Genomic DNA, 17,442 nt, shown 5'->3' with positions numbered 1-17,442 from the left:
ATGTTTTATTCTGGCAAAAATGAGAGCTGTTCATCATCAAGATATCCAGTGTTTACTTGGTCCAATCGGATGGCTTTGACAGGCACTCTTAAATGCTGACTACACAGCGTCTCCCACTATCTTCCATTCAACCTTTGAATGTTCAAGGAGACCATACGTCTCCAGCATTATTCCTGACAGGTCAAATTGTTAATTTTCACCTACAGGGGCCCATGGAATGGAATGAGCTGACTGACACTGCGTCGACGTGCGTGATCCTGAGAAGCGAGCGGGAAAATCAAGTTGCATACCACAGGAAAACGGAAATCTTCGGTTGAAGCGCCCAACAGTGTAGCTGGTCAAATTTTTGCTTCTGTCCAGTCCATGTCAATATGATAGCTTTTCGAAGTGAGTGGTCTTATACAGGACTATGTCTTCGCGATAGAAAGTACTGTTTGACGGTTTTTTTAGAGTGTGCAGCTTTTACACAGCGGTGGCCTTCAGCATCTTTTCAGTCGACCTCCACGAAAGTCGTTTAAAACACCCGGCCGGAAACCAAGTTTGATTATTAGAGTGAATAGTGTGTGGTTCTGGTCGCATCGGATCCACTTCGACTAGAAAACATCCTCGACGGAGGAACACCAGGAAGTTCAACCAAGGAATATCACCAATTCTTTGACATTTGGAATCCCCCAAGTTTCTTCTGTCCCTATTTGTAGCCCGCCTCTCCACTTTTGTGTTCAGGGCGTGTGCGCGAACTGGCGTTTGTTTGTCCCTACCACTTCATTCATTTGACCTTGGGGTCATCCAGTCATTTTGTGGCCCACCTTATGCACGCGTCTCACGTGGGAGCCTGTTTACTGGACCATTTGTTGTGGACGAGTATCTACAGTCGATGTTTGTATATTTTGTGAATTGATGTTTTACGTTAATAGTACCGTATAGAAACCCAGCTCCGACTTTGTTTTGCCTCCCCAGAGGTTCTGGCGTTACTCGTCGCTCGAAGATACCGTTTTCCCGTCACACAAGGTATTATATAAATTACGGTTATTCTCAAGGATTTCTTCGTAGGAAGGACTTCGATTACACTACTGCACTCTACTCACACAAAGTGCAATCCGCTACGTCCTCTGCCCTCATACAGTCGGTTCAGTAAAGAATTAGTATTGCGTTGCCTTTGTAGCCACCAGAACATACACAATGTGACGTGTGCCTCCAAGGAAACATGCTCAATCGAATCTACCGTATCTCTCCGACGAAAATACCTCAGTGTAGGAGACGGACAGAAGACATGCCGCACCTAGATAAACTTGAACTAAGGCGAGATTATATGACACGAAAAAATAACCTTCAGATTTCCACCCTCAACCGCTAACGAGGCTGAGACGCGTTCCCGGGAAAAGTACTGTGTGCTTACCCAGGACTAAGTTATCAGAGAGTTTAAGTTAACAAGAGATTTCTGCTAGGATAAGCCACTGTATCAGCTGTGCCTATGAAAAAACTGATTAAAGTGATAATCTGGCATAATGGTACAAGGCATTTACATGACGTTTCTTCTTAAGGAGTTGTAACGCAATTGAAACTTAACCGTTCCCGCTTACACATGTTTAACATATGACCTTACGTGTGCAACTCTCCCTCTCTCCCTCTCTTTCGCTTACAGGTATCCCGGACGAGTCAGCACGAGCGCCGGACAGGAAGGAGTAGTCTGCTTGGACACCCCCCTCCCCCGAGTGACCTTGACCTGTTTTTCTGTACTTCACGTGACCTGTGCCCGCTGTTCCGGTTCCGGTATCGAATATACGTGTGTTCGCAACGCGGTCGTTATGCTTTCCTATCCGTGCGTCGTGCTTGCTGTAACTACTACACGTGCTGCTGTGTCTGAGTTAACCCGGTGTATCCGTTGCCTTACAGCGTATTTCGTCAACTCGCCCACGCTACAGAGTGAATCAGCCTTCGAGTAAACCACAGAGTGCAATCCCCCAAGTTTCTTCTGTCCCTAGTTGTAGCCCGCCTCTCCACTTTTGTGTTCAGGGCGTGTGCGCGAACTGGCGTTTGTTTGTCCCTACCACTTCATTCATTTGACCTTGGGGTCATCCAATCATTTTGTGGCCCACCTTATGCACGCGTCTCACGTGGGAGCCTGTTTACTGGACCATTTGTTGTGGACGAGTATCTACAGTCGATGTTTGTATATTTTGTGAATTGATGTTTTACGTTAATAGTACCGTATAGAAACCCAGCTCCGACTTTGTTTTGCCTCCCCAGAGGTTCTGGCGTTACGCGTCGCTCGAAAATACCGTTTTCCCGTCACACAAGGTATTATATAAATTACGGTTATTCTCAAGGATTTCTTCGTAGGAAGGACTTCGATTACACTACTGCACTCTACTCACACAAAGTGCAATCCGCTACGTCCTCTGCCCTCATACAGTCGGTTCAGTAAAGAATTAGTATTGCGTTGCCTTTGTAGCCACCAGAACATACACAATGTGACGTGTGCCTCCAAGGAAACATGCTCAATCGAATCTACCGTATCTCTCCGACGAAAATACCTCAGTGTAGGAGACGGACAGAAGACATGCCGCACCTAGATAAACTTGAACTAAGGCGAGATTATATGACACGAAAAAATAACCTTCAGATTTCCACCCTCAACCGCTAACGAGGCTGAGACGCGTTCCCGGGAAAAGTACTGTGTGCTTACCCAGGACTAAGTTATCAGAGAGTTTAAGTTAACAAGAGATTTCTGCTAGGATAAGCCACTGTATCAGCTGTGCCTATGAAAAAACTGATTAAAGTGATAATCTGGCATAATGGTACAAGGCATTTACATGACGTTTCTTCTTAAGGAGTTGTAACGCAATTGAAACTTAACCGTTCCCGCTTACACATGTTTAACATATGACCTTACGTGTGCAACTCTCCCTCTCTCCCTCTCTTTCGCTTACAGGTATCCCGGACGAGTCAGCACGAGCGCCGGACAGGAAGGAGTAGTCTGCTTGGACACCCCCCTCCCCCGAGTGACCTTGACCTGTTTTTCTGTACTTCACGTGACCTGTACCCGTTGTTCCGGTTCCGGTATCGAATATACGTGTGTTCGCAACGCGGTCGTTATGCTTTCCTATCCGTGCGTCGTGCTTGCTGTAACTACTACACGTGCTGCTGTGTCTGAGTTAACCCGGTGTATCCGTTGCCTTACAGCGTATTTCGTCAACTCGCCCACGCTACAGAGTGAATCAGCCTTCGAGTAAACCACAGAGTGCTTCCAGTTCGTTTGCCGGGCGTCGGATTGCACATGCCCCCTAAATTGTCTTCATTGACTTCTTTAGAGACAGAGGGCATTTGCAATGAGTCTGTACCCCTCATCGTTCTTTCTTCCTTTCTCCCTCCATGATTGGATGACAGTTGAGCATCAACTTCTATGACTGATGTGCTGCTGTCTATGACAATGATGACCTCGGGTGTTTCCTCTTGGAGACTATTCGACCGCGGAACTTTATGTTCCACAAGCTTTCGCATCCAGAAGGCGGTAGAACTAGTTTGACTTTCGTACTGCATTAATGCTACTTTAAATAATCATCTCCTTACACAAGAATGAACTTTGTGTTCCTCGAATAAACTACGGTGAAATCGTTTTATTATCCGCACGGATTCTTAGTACAGACAGTTAGCAAAACGAGGGAGTGGATCAGCTGTTTACCGTAGCCACACAATTTCCCAAAAGAAGATCCAATTTGAGTCCTTTTTTCTCATGCTTGCACAAGCTGCGACGACCTCTGGAACAAGTGAGAAATAACTCATCCATTATTCATAGGTTGGATGAACGTTTCATACTGTTCCTTAGCGTCATGGGCCGAAATTATCAGAGTCCACACCCTTGGCAACGGGGAAAATACATGAAAAACAAACTACTGAAAGTAGTAATACTGTCTTCCGCAGGACAGTTACCCATCTCCCTCCAAACGATCATCTAATTTACACTCATGAACCCGACTGACCTCTTTATGGCATTCGATTGCCTCATGAAAGTTTCCGAGTAAATAGTGGGTATTGCCCAAATTTCCATATACACGACCTTCTGCAGGCCGATCGCCCAGTTGACGGAACATCGTGAGCGCTTGTCTGCGGAAAGCAAAAGCGTGAGATGCAGTCGATGAGGTGAAAGAACAAGGATTGAAGAAGAGGTTAAACAAAACTTAAAGATACAAAACAGGGTGGAAGATTCTGTAAGGTACTACCCAACATCATAGGAAAAACCTCAGATTCGACTTTTGTCCCCGCCTCCGTTTCCGTGACCAATTGATGAGCTCCTTCCTATTACTCGAAACACGAGGCAAATACACTTGACAGTGAGCTTCATGCTCCCGAATGGCCAGACTGAAAGTGGCGTGGTGGTCATTCAAACGGCAAGAATGTACTTCACTTTACGGCGGTTGTACGTATAAGCATGAGTGGGCTGCAATAGTGTCCCGAATAGCTGCTCCAGATGAAGGACGACACACATCAAGCTCAGCGTGGTGTTGGCCAAGTATAGTAATACGGATATAGTCCATAGGTAGTCCGCACTCCGAGACGATGAACACCAAACCTCCTGATTTTCTCTCATCATGTTCTACTTGAACCCAAATTTGACAGATTTTGACAAGTACAGTCATTTGCATACCAATTTGATTTTGATGAGAGACTCACCTGGGGGGCGAGATGGCCCAAGTGGTTAGAGCGCGAATTTACTGACCGGAAGGTTCGTGGTTCGAATCCGACCTCCGCCACTCGACTTCCCTGTCTAGGCTTGGGCAACCTGGCAGTATCCCAGCCCTCGTGCTTCCTTCGGGTGACATGGCAGCTAAGCACCGGAAGGGTGCTACAGCTGAACGCTATGTTTTCACCTGGAACCCAGCTGTTTCCCGTCGAAACCGAATTGGTATGCAAATGAGTGCATTTCGCTAATTTTGTGCGATTTGTGTTCAAGTGGAACACAAGTTTGACGGAAACTCTGACACCTCACCTAGCTGAGGAGTCCCAAGAAGGGCGAAACTGGTCGTGGAGTGTCGGAGAGATTTCAGCAATGAGTAGTGTATTACGCCTAAGGAAACAAATTATTTTGTTGTTGGTGCGGGCGAACACAACGGAAGACAGAATGGAGCAGAGCGGGCTGAAAAGGACAGATTCTAAAAAAGAGCGAATACTTTTCCATTAGCCCGCGGGAAACTCACCGCTTCGAAATTTTCCAATTGCGTGCGCACACACATACAGCTCACTGACGTGACATAAACGCGGAACACAGGATAACTGAAAAAGCTGCATGCTTGTCCAGAAGTAGATGTTTGATCAGTGCACACGATAACGAGATTAACACAAGAGTAGAAAAACAGTGAGAAACCCAGTGGGGCAAAAATGAGGCAATTAAGATAAAGGAATGAAGTAGTTATATTACTTGTCCTATGAGAAGTATTCATTGAAATCAAGCTAGCGAGCTTGTAATTTGTGGTTGACAGAAAGCCTTCTCGAAACTGACATCCCTAATGCATTGTTAGGACTGGGAAAGCTGTGGGTTACATCACAAACACCGCAATCAAACGAGGGATCAAACCTGAGTTCAGACACAATGTGTTGAAAATCTGAGTGCTTCCGTTATTTCGGGTGTGTTGGGGAGGATGAAGTGAGTGTAACATAATAATCGTTGTTCTGCAACTTTACGCCCTGATCCGTAGCAAAAATATTGATAAAAAATTTACCACATCGTGATCACTTATAGGTGATGTAGGCACTGGCCACGCGTTAATTTGTGCACTAATGCCGCTTATGCCTCAGCAGTGTGTTCGTTAAAATCCCACTCCCGTCTGAAAAACTAACAGGTTTTTTGATGATGTCTCATAACCTACATGGAAATGAAGGCTGCATTCGACCGCTTCTTTAGCGGAGGAAAACCATATGGCATGAGCTTCACCCCTTCAGAATGCAGGATGAGCAAGAGCTTAAGCCTAAGGAGGCAACAAAGACGGCCATCTTACACATAACAGGTGGTGGAGATATCTGGAAACAGATGTGGCTCCACGTTGCCAAAGTCAGAGCAGCGTTTACCAATCTGAAATATCTGCGGCGGTGATGAGATACTCGCCTTTCGAGTTTACGTGTTATTGTAAGTGCCGTGTTGCGAGATGGCGAGATGGCTCAGTGGTTACAGCGCGAATTTACTGACCGGAGGGTCCGTGGTTCGAACCCACCCTCTGCATTTCAGCTTCTCCCGTGGGAAACCTGGCAGTATCCCAATCCTCGCGCTACCTTCGGTTGGTGTGGTAGCTAGACACCGAAAAGGTGCTACACCTGAACGATTTTATCGCACTGCTTCAAGAGCGTGAAACCTGGTGCCTCCGTTTAAATGGTACTCACCTGCTAAGTGAGTAAGAACACGTTGGCTGTGTAAAATCAAATGTGTCTCATGGCAACGGTGCGTCATCAACAATGCAGTCGGGCGGAAGACGCTAGGCGCCGACGGTCCTGGTTCGAACCACCCTCTGCATTTCAGCTTCTCCCGTGGGAAACCTGGCAGTATCCCAATCCTCGCGCTACCTTCGGTTGGTGTGGTAGCTAGACACCGAAAAGGTGCTACACCTGAACGATTTTATCGCACTGCTTCAAGAGCGTGAAACCTGGTGCCTCCGTTTAAATGGTACTCACCTGCTAAGTGAGTAAGAACACGTTGGCTGTGTAAAATCAAATGTGTCTCATGGCAACGGTGCGTCATCAACAATGCAGTCGGGCGGAAGACGCTAGGCGCCGACGGTCCCACCTTGAACGAGATTACTTTATCACATCGGTTGAGATGGCTACATTGTGATCATCACAGTGGTTATCATACTGCGCCCTATCCATGCGCGCTGAACTTGGATGCAAGCAGGAATAGAAGAACAGGACATCGCCCGAGAAAGAGATTTGAGAAGACGCACGACCGGCTTATCCGCTTTCAGTAGGCAGGCAGAAGACGCGCTCCCAAGACAATCAAGTTCATGCATGACCTTACTCATCATGCACCATAAATCCATGTGTTTTGTTTGGATCATACTTACCAAACTCGTCAGGACTGTATACACTAGGTGTCCATTCGGTTGTGTGGCTTTCCTCTTTAAAACAGCCAAACAGCACAGTTGCTAAGTGGCTACTGCAACACCGCTGCCGGACTCACCGGTTCCATGGATGATACCCTTCAAGTGATCATTTCTCATTGGAACATAAACCCAAGTTGAAGCAATAACGTTCAAGACTCTGCTATCCTATCTACTTTCGCTAACCAAGAAAAAACTGTTTCCGATGGCATCACTAAATTAGAGGCAGTACGCACTCGGATGCGGAAGTACTTATCGCAAAACGAGTATGGGAGCGTTTACGAGCAAGAGGAAACCAACGTTTGCGCGGAATCTGGGAAACTCAATGGTCGCAAATGTATTCTTGGCTTTTCGTTGGCGCCGTTTAGAGATTTCACATCGAAGGCCAACCTCCTTGAACCGTCCAATAATCTCTAACTCAACCGTCGACCTGCCGCGGGGTTGACGCTTGAGGCCGAAAACAGACAGTACTCGCAGGTTTCATCAGTAGTATGAGCCTTCACACTACTACCGAAATATCTGCTTCCGTTACCCCGCTATAATGTTTTGAGGCAACTAAAATAAATAAATTACACCGGCTATTGTCTTGCACCGCATGCATCACAAGGTTGTTTGTTCGGTCAAACCATATGCATCTGAAAAGCACAAGCTTAACACACCACAAACAGTGTGCCCTTCCCATACGTAGGTCAAACAACAGCATGTCATGAATGAACCCAAATATCTTAAACCGAGAAAAGCGGAACGCCCGAAAACTTAAGCAGACGTGGAGAACATGACAAGGATGAGTTGAGACAGAGAGGGTCGATTGTCACCGACCTAGCGATACTGTGGGATTCAGTTTAGTCTCTTGTTAAAACCAAATTCGTTTGCAAACGAGAGCGTTTGTCGAAATCTGTCGAATTTGCATTCAAGTAGAGCACATGCTTCACGGAAACTCGAGGACTGTGCCTACCCGGATGGCCGGAATGGACAGGATGGGTAAAACCCAGGATGAGCAAAACCATCCGTGTAACTGTCAACGGATTTTCGACAACCTTATGAGTAGTATGCTTCGTCTGAACAATAAAGTTACCCCTTTACCCGCATATACCGACACCGTGACATGGTAGTTTGATGGACTGAATGTTTGGGTTGATAATCATATAGAATCCTTTAGCTAATAGTTCGAATCCACGCGCACGCTTATGGCTGGCCCTGATAAGCCCCGTAGGAGAGCTAAACAAAGCCCACTGTTTGACTGATTTTCAATGAGTAAAATCAAAATCCTCGACCAGAGTGTTGTAGGGGTCTCTGAATGTCAACCACAACTGGTATAGCACCGACATCCAGTTCAAATGGGTGCAATCTTGGAACCACCAAAAGCAAAAATCAGTGGCCCAAAACGCATGAGGAATGAAATCAACCACGGGGGTGTTCAAAAACGGTTTAAAACTGCCAGGGTCAAGTAGTGCACTGGTGGATAGCTTAGGACTGTTACCCAAGAGGAATATGCGACATTCAACGTCCATTTGGTGAGCTTCAATAGGGATGAAAGAACTAATGTTACTTAAACTCCCTGTTAAAAGTTAGCCTCCACTCACAAGTAATAGTCCACGGCTTTTCGTTGGGCATCCGCCGCCTCTACTGGGAATTCTCCCGGATCCGACAAACCAATCGTACGAGCCAGTTGCTCCCCTTTGGCGTGATACGCGTTACCAAGTTCGTCAAGGGCTCTGGCTTGCCTCCGCTGTCAACAGAACAGAGAGAATGATTAAAATGAGTTACCATAACCGGGATCAGGGAAGCGGAAAAGTGCAGGCCAGACCGACCTGGATTTCACTTGCGGAGTAATCCACTTGTTCTATAGCACTAGTATTAACTGGCATATAGGATGAGTTGGATGGATTTTAGGAAGAACATCTAGAAGCCGCAAAACATGCAACACCAGAGGAGGGCGTACAGATCGTTCGCCTCAACACACGGACTTAAACGTGTAAAAAGGTTGCACAATTCCTACCTACTCGAGTGAACACATGAATCGTTTTACGTCGAAAAGAAGTTCTTGAGATTTAGCGCCTATCCATGATGGTATGGTATGAGGGGAATAGGTACATGTAAGAGATAATTTGCTTTGCCGCGGTTCGCATGGGAATCGTACCTCACAAATCAACCTATTAGAAACTAGTGGGGAAAGTTATCATCCTGGATGAAAACGTGGCAGGGTAGCCATTCATTCAGAGAGTTCTGAACAATGTTCTAGCACCTAAGTCACATGCGCATTATCATTCTCCTTTTTTTTGAAAAAAAAGGTCCGAAAATGTAACCGAAACTCTTCTCAACAGCTGCGAGAAACTGCTAGTCCTTCAAACAAGTCAGGTCAATAGTTTGATGAATCTCCACGGATCTCTATTTCGATTCGTGCGCGTATCTCAAATATTGACTCTCGCCGAAATCTACTTGGAAATCCGGATGAATCACGCTTGTGAAGCATCCTTCCGTTCGTACGGAGGCTAGCCGTCCCTAATAACCGAAGACCACGTTATTTGGACGGATGTATCACGTGCAGGACACGGACCAAACGAGCGAGGGGTCAGAATGCCATCCAATTCGAGTCAAGCACCTTTGACTCGATGCTTCTCGGCCCATCACGGAGATTCTGGCACGACCTTATGGAACACTCTGTGACTACCCTATACATACAGTTGTAATAATTTTCTTTTGTCTCCATAAAGGGCTGTACAGAGTTACTATGCCTTTTGATATACCATAGCGGGCGTAACAGGAAGCCAACGGACCGATACAGAGTTGTACGATCGTCCATCAAGTCACAACACCGTTCCAGAATGCAGTCTGGGGAAGACAACCACTGGCTAGTGGCTGAACATTAGAGACAGGCAGGCACACCGTGCATGATGTTTGCTGATACAAAAACTATGATGAACAGGAAGCGCGTAGCGACAACACAACCCCAAAACAAATGGAAATCTTGGGGCTGTAAAGTGCATACCTGATCTTCAGCCTGACGGGCAATATCAAGCTGTCGATTGAAACATTTGATTGCATCGTCATATCGACCCAACGTTTTCAGGGTGTGACCCAAGTTCCCACTGGCTTTTGCCTCACCATCGGTATCGTTTATCAATCTGGGTGAAAAAAGAGCGTGAGGAATTTTTTTCGATGGGATGTAGCTGCAAACAAGCATTGTAATAGTGTTGTCTGAAATCTACACCTTCTAATTAATAAATCGGGGCCTGAAAACTGTGCTTACAGGAGTAAAATCGGTTCCACGATAGTTTCTGTTTCTGCGAAAACTGTGAAAATTGGTTACGTCACGATCGATTCGCCTGCATGGCCAGGGATCACGTGAGCAGGCCATGGACGGAAAAAACTTCCTTTCCACCATTTGGTTATCTCACCTGTGGTTACCATGTTTTGAAATGCATTTTACTGGAAAATAATTTTTCACGATGTATGTTTGCCAGCAACTGGTCTGATTCGGTGGGAGCTAACCGGAGGATAAGTTCATGCATAAACTCGTGTATATGTGCAGGATGAATGAAATGAATGAATGAATGAATGAATGAATGAATGAATGAATGAATGAATGAATGAATGAATGAATGAATGAATGAATGAATGAATGAATGAATGAATGAATGAATGAATGAATGAATGAATGAATGAATGAATGAATGAATGAATGAATGAATGAATGAATGAATGAATGAATGAATGAATGAATGAATGAATGAATGAATGAATGAATGAATGAATGAATGAATGAATGAATGAATGAATGAATGAATGAATGAATGAATGACATGCATCCGAATCAGATTTACCGGTCGACAGTGGCCAGACAACCGGACGTCTATGTGCAGTAGGAGAACCACAGCCGGTTCGCTGGGTCGAATGCGGTGCTGCGTTCAAGCCCTTGATTCCGAATTAGGCCCAACGGAATAAGGTCGGTTGACGAACGTACAGAGGCCTGATACAAACCGCCAGCCGGCCGGCGTCGGCAGCAGTTACTTGTTTAGTATCGATATCTCATCAATTGATTCCTTTAAGTTCCAGCGTAACACCGCACTTTTCTCAGGATAGTACCATGCAAGTGTTACCAGCAGTCCTGACGTACAACCGTACATAACCGTTTAAATGTCCAACTAACTCATACAACTCTACTGACTGCTAAACTTCGTGGAACAACTCAAACCTAATGATAGCATCAATACCCACCGAATGTGATAACGATCAGTCTACACAGTAAATGTTTGTACAGACTGAGCTGTTGCCTGTTTCAAGGTCATCCATTTCCAGGGTAATGGAGTCTGTCCCTCCCCCATCAGCGTCCCATCCTGATTCAAGGTAGTCCATCAGCAGGTTTGCATTTAAGCACAGCTGTTCAAGGGAGGTGTGGAAAACGACTGAGCAAGGCTTCGACACTTTCCCATATATTTTAACTCGTCATATGTTGGGCTGAAATCCCTCAGACTTACTCATTTCATCAATAAGGTTGTCCTTTGCAAACAGCTAAGTATGAGGGCAGAATTTACAACATGGCTACCAAAAATCTATCGGATTGAAGGAGCATCTGATAGGAAGCCCGGCGCTATGCATGACCTCGATTCTACTAATGGCAACAAGCAAAAACAGTGCCCCACCAACACAGACTCCGTGATCAACAACCTGGGTGATTCCATCGGCGCTGTGCATGACCTCGATTCTACTCCGTGATCAACAACCTGGGTGATTCCACTTAAGAAACTACACTGAAGAAGACTTTATCTAATCAAAACCTCGTTGAAAAGCCCAGAAAACCGAAGAAAAATACCATCAACAGATCTGTTTTCCTCCAAGCATTTCGTTTGATTCCTCCAGGTGAAAAAAGTAGACAATGTAGGGCGACCGTATCAACAGCGACCGTAATTTCTGCCACTACTGAATACACTTAGAGACTCAGTATGCACAACCGTCCAATTATTCGGAGTACCCTTGGAGATCAGCCAATTTTCTCTTGCACAAATAAGCTTACCATTACAAGTTGGTGATAAGGAAGCATCGCCATGACAAATGCGGAACCGTGTCCGATCCTCCAACCACAAGGGAGTTTGAGAATTAGAGCCATGAAATTCGTGAGAATTCACACGAAAGCACTATAGGTGCACAACACAGTGGAGATGAAACTATCCAGTATGAAATCTCAACGCCATGTTCATTCAAGTTCCCGACCTTACGTGCAGCAACTGCGAATCGCTCTAGCATTTCAGCGTCCATCCTACTACACCCATAGTAGCATAGTTCCTGACAAAAACGCACCGGCACATTTCAGTTCAACAAACGCTCGTATGTCAATCAAGCCCAAAATATTTTCCAATAAGCTAAAATCAAAATTGCGTGACAGTCTTCATGAAACTTTGGTGCTTGCATAGTGAAGCTACTTTTCAGTGAGTGTTTAGCAGTAACGTTGGCGACGCTTGCGCAGGCTTACGCTCATCCATAACGGCAGACCAATAACACACAGCTTTTTCACGAGACTTCTGCTACACTACCATCGTTCTGTATGCAAACAGTTTTTTTCACGGGACTTCTGCTACACTACCATCGTTCTGTATTGCGTAAATTAATACAGAAGTCTGCAATGTGTTAGTAACACTAGAAAGGGATGTGTGGATGAAAGGCTAGCCAAAGGCCACTAACCAACCAAAATTGATCAAGTTGACCTACCGAGCCAAAGTGAGATGCCAACGATGGTATTCCAATGCTTCGGAGTAATTCTTCTGGCAAAAGTAGGCGTTTCCAAGTTGACAGTAAATTGCTGACAGACAACGAAGGTCATCTGTTCCATTGGACAAGGCAGATCTAAAGCACGAAATTCCCCCACACCACTCGCCAGCACGACATAAGCGTTCACCTTCTAAGGCCAACTCCAAGCAAGGTGAGGATGTGCGAATATGGGCCATTGACTGATTTTTGATAAATAATCTGCAAGAAAAACAGAATAATGTGGTGAGAAATTTCAGAGCAAAAAAGTGCGGTAAATGTATCGCTACGACCAGGAAAAATAAATGTTTATAAGTCCGCATTTAAGAATGGGGATCGCTTTCAGAAGCCACTCAGCTTCACCCTCATCTTGGGCATTTCAGTGAGTTCTATCAAACTGCCAGTTATCTTGGCATACGATATCGATCGGTATACACTTTTGCGCACATGTGTGAATTACCTCGAATATTTGTATGCATCAGGCAACTTCAAACAGAGTGGAATACCGCAAGACCTAGACAGAGCCGACTAATGGATTATAGCGCCATCAGGATGCTGGTCAGATGGCCGTCGAGCTGTTTGCCGAGCTTGGAAATCAGCTTGCACGCCTCCACACGACGTGAAGGCCTACGAAAATGCGTTGTTCTGTGTAGTGTTACGCACCGCACATTGTCAAATTATGCAGGTCCATTGCCATGCTCGGAAAACAACCCGCCACCTGGTGAACAGTTTATGAGCGCACCCTAGCTACCAATTTTTCGACACAACACAAGTGTAGGGCTACAAAAATCCACCATCGGAAGGAAGTTCGAAATTAACCTTACTGTTCAACATGGGAACTTCACTTTCCAAATGCGCAGCGGATACGTCTATTTCGTTCTGAGTGGTAGACATATGGCCAAGGACTGGAGGTGATGACAGATACGTCTATTTCGTTCTGCTCAGTTCATCGGCTACAAACCAGCTGCGAAAGTGGATGAGTGGTGGACATATGGCCAAGGACTGGAGGTGCTGACTTGCTTCGCGAACTAAACAGCGAAGCACTGAAGGCGGCAGCTTGGTAGATGAGCGCCACTGACTTCGTGATTGGGATATGTCCACCAGTGTCATTAACCATTGGTGATCTGGCTCCAGGAGTCTGCAACCAGGAAAGTGGCAGCTGTCCATGCGACTGAGTTTACCCGTTAGTGTCTTCATACTTCATTGCCTGGTCATACCTGTACAACTGTCGGTCACCTCTACCCAGCACGGAGCTGGGAAGTTCAGCGTGCCCCCAGCGTAGCCTATGAACTCTGAGTAATTCATCCATAGTTGGAGGGTTTCTCCTCCTAAAACCATCTAGTATACTTCAGTACTGATAACCCAATATCATCACCAGACCCGGCCAACCAGATATTCCTCATCCAATAACAAGTATGGACCGCACTGCCGCAATGTACACTCTGCCCATGAAAGACCAACTGACATCACGCCGGTACCAAAGGTGTCAGTGTTCGGTAGAAGCTCTCCTGGTCTTCCTGATCAGAGAAGTAATCTCATCTCCAGCAACTCCATCAGAACTCATACAACTTCCCAGGTGAACAAATTTATCCACCACGTTGACCGGCTAGCCTGCAAGCACCAAGCTTGGGCTTGGTCCAACCCGGTCTTCTAGCAGTATTTTACACCTTGCAGGTGTGAATTCATACCAAGCCGTGCGACGCATCACGTGTGCCATCACAATCGCTAGTTGATAGAGTGACCTTTCTCGTAGCAATGAGATCTCGACGATCCAGTGTTCATTTAGTCGAGCTGAATCGCTCCGACAAACAGTTTTGAAAGCTGAGGGCATAGTTCCTTGGACTCGTTTCCATTCCACCTCCAAACAATCTTCGTCATCCGCATGACTGTGTGTCTCCAATAGCTTTATAGCAAGACAAGCTCGATACGCTTGAGCTACTGGAAGTTGTCGAAATTGATGAAGGGAAATGCACTGTTTCGGGCTGACAGAAAGCGAAGTCATAACAGGACTCGTACAATGACACGATCAGGGTCAAGTTGCGTACACTAGAAGGAACGATAATTTTGGCACTCTTCATCGGCAATCGTACTCGCCAGGGAGAGATAATGATCAGCACACAACTGAAGCAGTCGCTCCCCACTATCCGTACGCTCAGCATCCACTCCAAATCTACCACCTACTTGTGCTTCTTCCAGGTTTAGTTGTCCAACTTGGGCATTCATATCACCTACCACAATTAATGTATCCGTCCTTTTTGCTGACGCAACGGTCACGACAGATCTCGAGTAAATTTGTACTTCTCAGTTTCAGAACTGCATTCTGTCGGAGTGTACGTTGATACGATAGACACCGTTTACCGCATCCATCTGCATTGAAATTGATTGAGCCAGACAACCGCATAAAAGCGTTCAGCTGTAGCACCCTTTCGGTGCCTAGCTGCCATGCCACCCGAAGGACGTTCTAGTGCCCTGTTTTGAAGATTGGGACGACGGTCGACGGGCTCCACCGTACTGGTATTCTGTTTTCGTTCCAAATCTTATGAAGTATGGTAGTCAGACTGTTCACCAAAACTACAGCACTTTCTTTGAAAAAAGCCGCGCGCAAACCATCCGGGTGGAGTGCCTTATTGCGTTGGGGTGTTATCGAGCGCTGGATTTCCGTTTTTGAAAGCCGCCTGATGTCGGTGTTACATTCAGACCCGCTGAGTCCTTCCAGTGAATGTGTTGAAGGAGACCAGTTGAAGTGTTCCTTAAATTGTTCAGCCCATCACTGAAGACGGTGATTGAGGGAGTGAATTCCCGTTTCGTCTACTTCACATATCGCTTCGCTGACGCTTGTCTTCCTTTGGTCCATTGACCGAACTGGCTGTTGCCTTCAGCGAAAGCCTTCTACATCTCCAGGGCCTTCGCAATCCACCAGAATTCTCTGTCACTCTTCAACAGACAACCGCATAGCGCAAAGATGATTGGTTAATGGGACCCAGCCCGGTAAAGTGGCCCCAGTCTTGGGGCTGAGTGCAACTCCCACACTGTAGATACCACGATCACCGGATATATGAAGAGTGAAATGCAGAACACTTGAGCTCGTTATAAGCGGTTTAAGGTGCATCACTGAAGTGGCATCTTGTTAGTGTGTTTCCGAAACACAACGCACCTCGACAGACAGATCGCAAGATTTCGACATTGAAGGCTGCAACATGGGTCAAATCTTTTGAGGTTAGTAAGTTATTATTTTGGCTTATTTCTTCTGGTCAATGGTTCAACTACAGAACAATGGCTAGGGAACTGACAAGTGGGATGATCGCACTGCATCACTTGACGGGTGGGGAGGGCCTGTGAGCGAAGAGCTACAATGGTGGGTGATACTTCCCCGTCGTCCAGGCAGAAGGGGATTTGGTTGAAGTACCTCAACTTGAGTCCTCGATTCAAAAGTCTAACTCACAAGACACTGAGAAGATGCACGGTCTTCCCGTGCATCCCTAGGAGCTCAATAATCTAAACTTCGAAGCAACTTTTGTTAGGATTTTTCTCGGGGGACTCTTCCCCCCCCCCCTCTTGGTTGCAGAGGGCCGGCCCGGATCGAGGTCGCAGGGCATTCTTCATCGGCTATTCTTCATCGGGCTGCTTCCCGGTGGCCTTTATGGCTGAACCTTTAAAAACTGAGCTCCAGCCATTATGACCTATTGGATCAATTCAGCACAAAAGCCCAACCACCACAACAAGGTGACAACTTTAGGCCTGGAAGGGTAAATAATCCGTTTGTTTTCAATGTCCTTGAAAACGTTTCGTCGTTCATTGTTAAGTCACTTTTGCTCGTTTCAGCTCGCATTGTCAAGGTTTTGGATGAATATAGCCTAGCTTACGGACCCTCGGTCCTTTCCGTTCTTTTTCGGACTGTTCCCGCACTCCATTTCTCATCGAACACAACACCGTTGTAGTTGGGAGCTGATAGAGAAACCTCCTCCCAAAGTCAACAGAACAAGCACAGTGCTAAATTTTATTATGGGCCTACTACAGACAGCATCTCAGCACTTGTACTCCTTTCGGGTGGTGTAACAGCTAGACAGGAACGCGAGTTTCCTAGTTTTTCAGCAAGCCGTGACTTCCATTATTTGGCCTTTCTTTAAAGCGCCGCAGTTAACATCGTAATACTGTTGTGTACGACGAGGGTCGGAGTGCAACGACAATCAGAATGACAATGGAAAAGACTGAGGGCCCGAAAGCTAGGCTCTATTCATCCAAAACTTTGACACTGAGAGCTGGAAACGGAAAAAGTGATTTAGCAACAAATGATGAAACGTTTGAAAAACAGAGCAAATATATAACATTCACCCCCCGCAGAGATGAAAGTTCTCAAGAGTTTGATTTATAATTGAATAATGTCAGGCCTCTCTGTTGCGCAGGACATACGGCCGTGTCCGCTGTTGTTGTATAACCAATGGGTGTTCAGAAGAATTCGACATATCACTTTCCGAAGCAGAGTCAGATAGTTCCGGTTTAATAAATGAATCAGCGTTGGACTGCGGTTGCTGCTGTTCGGATGCTGGAGCACATCCGAAATCTGCTGAAGGGGCCAGGTGACGTAGGGAGACCGTTTCTTCCATGCCGTTAGAGT

The 17,442-nt window shown here is 46.0% G+C and overlaps 1 protein-coding gene across 1 annotated transcript in view; it reads right to left on the bottom strand.

The window, feature by feature from the left end:
• T265_11089 (hypothetical protein) overlaps nucleotides 1–13,049 on the bottom strand; it is a gene marked incomplete at both ends in the record, with an annotated part of 30,190 nt that extends 17,141 nt beyond the window's left edge. Inside the window, 4 exons of the mRNA XM_009177652.1 lie at nucleotides 3,981–4,104; nucleotides 8,669–8,814; nucleotides 10,075–10,210; nucleotides 12,792–13,049. Of these exons, the coding sequence (XP_009175916.1) occupies nucleotides 3,981–4,104; nucleotides 8,669–8,814; nucleotides 10,075–10,210; nucleotides 12,792–13,027 (642 nt within the window). The remainder of the gene's footprint in view (nucleotides 1–3,980; nucleotides 4,105–8,668; nucleotides 8,815–10,074; nucleotides 10,211–12,791) is intronic.
• Nucleotides 13,050–17,442: the final 4,393 nt, after the last annotated feature.

This window comes from Opisthorchis viverrini, assembly GCF_000715545.1.
Source record: "Opisthorchis viverrini unplaced genomic scaffold opera_v5_441, whole genome shotgun sequence".
NCBI classification, from domain to species: domain Eukaryota; kingdom Metazoa; phylum Platyhelminthes; class Trematoda; order Opisthorchiida; family Opisthorchiidae; genus Opisthorchis; species Opisthorchis viverrini.
The sequence above is the reverse complement of the archived record's forward strand: the minus strand, read 5'-3'. Positions and strand labels throughout refer to the sequence as shown.